The sequence below is a fragment of the Lactuca serriola genome, chromosome 3, assembly GCF_051521515.1.
Source record: "Lactuca serriola cultivar US96UC23 chromosome 3, Lser_US96UC23_V15, whole genome shotgun sequence".
Taxonomy (NCBI): domain Eukaryota; kingdom Viridiplantae; phylum Streptophyta; class Magnoliopsida; order Asterales; family Asteraceae; genus Lactuca; species Lactuca serriola.
The window spans coordinates 9,606,908-9,610,954 of record NC_136410.1 but is presented as its reverse complement, the minus strand read 5'-3'; the positions used below and the strand labels follow the sequence as shown (position 1 = coordinate 9,610,954).

The following is a 4,047-nucleotide window of genomic DNA, read 5'->3' as shown; positions in this document are numbered from 1 at the left end:
TTAATCGAAACATAACAACATCATTTGAATCTGAAAGAGAGAACATCAAATAATTAATGAAAAATAAAAGTATCCATCCAAACAGATGATCAACATAAAAGTTATCAATTATCGAAAACCAAGCAATTTCATGGATAGACTAAAATAAAGCACAGGCATAGGGAGTGATCTTGAGGCAATGAGGCTCTAGCTACTCATCATTTCAGAACTAAACCAGTTCCACTCATTTTTTCATCAATCAGTTTGTCGATCTTTTCTTTCATCTCATCTGTGAAGTAGTTTTCCCAATCTCCATCCTTGGCCTTCCTGAAAAAGAGTCGGTGTTCTACACCAGAAACTTCATCTGCTTGATACGTCCCGCTTTTATTCACTTCTAAGTTGCTCAGACTATCAAAACTGCACAGATTTATAATGTTTTCAAGCACGCCTGCTTTCTCTTCTTCAATCGAGAAAGGACATCCTAAAAACTCCGCAAGCTGTTTCACATTGCATGAAGCATCCTTTTTCAAATCCTCATATTTCAAGAAAAGAAATCTGTCTGGCCTTTCCTGGCTTGCTTTCCAGTATTCCAGGATATGGTCCCAGTAGGGTCCAAAAGATGAAATGCCCTGACAAAAATCGTCAAACGCCTCCTCAAATGGCGCATCTTCAACAGACAAGTTTACTAGTTCTCGAACAAAATGATAGTAGGAAACTAGGACGTCTTTTATGTTTCGGTATATGTAAACAATCTTGCAGTTTGAAGCTATGACTGATTTTGGCAAAGAAGAATAAGGAAGGTGCGTAGCCAGTAGGGGGAGATCCGAAGGGTTTTCTTTGATTTTTGCAAGGTGGTTCTCTAGAAACAGGACGCAATCATGAGGCAAGGTTGTTAGCAAAGGGCTGGCTGATGCATGATCAAACTTTTCACGGGTTAAAATGGCAAAACACAAGGCCTTCAGCCAAGTTGTGCCAGTTTTGGGGCAACTGCACAATAGTATGTCACTTGGTTGTGCCTGATAGCTTTGAGCCAAAATTGTTTTTTCAGGGAAATTTTGAACGTTCCAGAAGCCTTGATACTTGTAGAAGGTCGCTCTGCCTTGCGACCAACTATACGTGTGTTGAGGAAGTGTTTTGTAGATCCCTTCCATGGCGGAAGTTCACCCACGTACTTTTGGTATGTATGGTGTATTTGCTTATTTATAGGTAGGGTGTTCAACTCCACTTTCGTGTGGATGATGTGTATTTTCTGATCATTTTGGTGTGGATTGGATATATAGTCTAGTTACAGAGAAAAAAGAGTTACCGTTACTGATTTTGATATTTTTATATTTAAGAAAAATAATAATAATCTGTTTTTGGATGATTACTTTAAGCAAAAAAATCACTAATCTTCCACAAATCACATTACACATGACAAGGTTATATATTAAAAAAAACATTCAACTTGCCGTGGACACCGACCAATCCGGTGGTTTGTGGAGACCTTTCTCCATTTTTTATAAAATGGATCTATGTTATTTTTATTTAATAATATTACAATTTATGATTCCATCAATAATATAGATACTCAACTGTCGATTAAAATTTTTTAATATCAAAATGTACTTCTACTAAAACTAATTTTAAACATATCAACTTTCAATTTACTAAGACAAAATAAAAATCACACTATGAATGGTATATATTTTATGCATATGTTAGAATTTCATTTAGGGGAGAAGGAGTATTTCATTCCAATCCACTCAGCCTTCTACTACTTTAGTTCCATATCAATTTTTATATTTCCTATTTCATCGATCTTTAACTCACACCATATAAAAACTCTATTTTTCTCAATGCATTGTCGTATCATTACTTTAATAATTAAAAACATACAAATTAATTAATAAAATATAACTTCAAATATATATATATATATATATATATATATATATATATATATATATATATATAGAGAGAGAGAGAGAGAGAGAAAGAAAGAGGATCAAATAAGAACACCTAAAAGGTTGAGAACGCGAAAACAATTTTAAACCAATCAATATACAAGGGTATATAGATAAATGTGTCCTTTAATTAAATTATAAAAAATAAAATAAAAATGGTATGTTACTAAATTTTAGGGATTCAAATTATTGTTACTAAAAACGAGAATTATTCATTGTTTTTATATTATTAATTAAAGATAAAAAAAACATTTTATCAATTTTCCATTTGAATTTAAAAATCAAAAGATTTTATCTTGCATTGCCTAATTCATGTTCATAAATGAATAAATATCAAACTATTTTATCTTGAATACATAGAATAAAATTTTGCTAATTTTTTGCTTTAGTTTTATCAAGTAATGTCATATTTATAAGTGAAGATGCAATGATTAGACTCGTTTTTTTTTCATGAATTGAAAACAAAGAATGTTTGAGAATTCATCATTTCATTCGAAAAGAAGAAACCACTAATCATAATCATAAATGAATACAACTCTAAACGAAATCATTTCATTACAAAAGAATGAACATCTAATCATAATCATACATGAATACAAATGAAGCCATACATTTCTAATCATATATGAATATATTTTAACAAAATACAAAAGACATCTAAATTTCTACATTTCCAATCGTTATATTCATTGATAAATATACCACTAATCATAAATGAATTCAAAGAGGGGCGCCTTGATCATGTTGTCGATTTCCTTGCTTACAGTTATCCTTATTGAAAATATCAAGCTCTTACATTAAGGTATAAACACATGCTATTATAATATAGTTCTATTCATTGATGATTAAACTCAAACAACCTATTTATAAAATTTGGTTTATCGGTTTGGACATTCCCTTGAGAGTCTTCTAAATAATCTTGAATGTTTCCTAAAAGTCATCCACTATGCAAAATACCTTTGATGAACTAGCCACATCATTCTCCTGAATTTGAAAAAACAAATTTATATTACAAAATCATAAAAAATCCTTATTAAAAAATGAATCATGTTACAAGCGGTAATGGAAGATATACAATCAATAGTGAATAAAATACATTACATGCCTACTCTTATAATGCTTCCTAAACTTTTCAATAAAATAACTTTAAATTTCCATAACAAAATACAATCAACAATCACAAATTCATAATTCATGATCAAGTTCTCCACTTGCAACCAAGATTTTCACAAGGTTGATAACACAACCAAGTAAAGATGCGAGAATGAATAAAAGGGTTGAAAAAAAAGAAACTTAGCTACCTGGTGATGCACGAATAGTGTTCTTTTCCTACAAAGAACTGATGATTTAGAAAAATCAATTAGAAAAAAAAAAAGTAGATCGATAATTGAGAACCTGGAACAGACATCCATTAGAGGTTAGCCACCTGCGGAGGTGGAGTCAGGTAATCAACGACCACCACCCTCTCTATGGAATCACCCGCTTTCTCCTCCTGCGAGTTCACACCTTCCAAATTTGAATCCAGTGCCGCCAAATCAGCTTGCCCAAGCAAAACAACAATTGAAGCGATCGTAAACCCTTTAACCCTTTCATGAGAGAAATTCTCACCCAAACTTAGTTGTTCAATCGCTTGAAACTGATCTTTAATTCCTCCAATCACTTCCAAAACCCTAGCTTTCTCATTTTCCCCTAAATTCCCCTTCAACTTCAGAAATGTAACTCTCATCGCCGACCCTGGCTTCAGTGAGACACTAGCACCATTAGACATCCAATCAACGGCCATGACATCATCAATGATCGGTTTATTCTCGTTGACGATGCGAACGTGCTCATGATGCACCACGTACTCCCGGAGATCCTCCTTTGATCTGTACCGACTGTGAAGCATGTGAGTGAAGGTAAGCGACGATGAACGAGAGTGAAGGAGTTGTCCGAAGGAGAGGTGGAGGGTGAGGTTGAGTGATGCTAAGCTGTTGAGTCCACTCACCATAGGGGTTGCGGCAGAGGATGAGATGATGAAGGTGGACATGCTCTGTGATGTTAGTCTGCAGAAGATGGAGGCGTGAGGCGTACGACGTGCCCTAGATTTACAAAAGATAGATGAAGAGAGTCATAGGAATGA

General features: G+C 33.7%; 1 protein-coding gene and 1 pseudogene across 3 annotated transcripts; both read right to left on the bottom strand.

Annotated features, from left to right (window-relative positions):
• LOC145091429 (flavonol 3-sulfotransferase pseudogene) lies at nt 1-1,235 on the bottom strand (annotated as a pseudogene).
• Nucleotides 1,236-2,457: 1,222 nt separating this feature from the next.
• Nucleotides 2,458-4,047, bottom strand: LOC145094265 (stress-response A/B barrel domain-containing protein UP3-like). Of its 3 annotated transcripts, none has more exons than XM_079032547.1 (3): nt 3,321-4,047; nt 3,227-3,254; nt 2,458-2,909 (listed from the first exon to the last, which is right to left on the bottom strand). In XM_079032547.1, exon 1 carries the CDS (start codon nt 3,952-3,954, stop codon nt 3,337-3,339), a length of 618 nt encoding a protein of 205 aa, XP_078888673.1. In that variant the 5' UTR covers nt 3,955-4,047; the 3' UTR covers nt 2,458-2,909; nt 3,227-3,254; nt 3,321-3,336. The 3 variants fall into 3 exon arrangements, with proteins under 3 accessions (XP_078888673.1, XP_078888672.1, XP_078888674.1); XM_079032546.1 differs by having other exon boundaries at nt 3,227-3,264; nt 3,352-4,047; XM_079032548.1 differs by lacking the exon at nt 3,227-3,254.

Coding starts and splice junctions, on each gene's coding strand:
- LOC145094265 (XM_079032546.1), bottom strand. CDS start 3,954: ATGTCCACCTTCATCATCTCATCCTCTGCCGCAACCCCTATGGTGAGT. Junction 3,265..3,351: donor ACCTGACTCCACCTCCGCAG/GTGGCTAACCTC, acceptor CTAAATCATCAG/TTCTTTGTAGGAAAAGAACA. Junction 2,910..3,226: donor CACTATTCGTGCATCACCAG/GTAGCTAAGTTT, acceptor TTTCAAATTCAG/GAGAATGATGTGGCTAGTTC.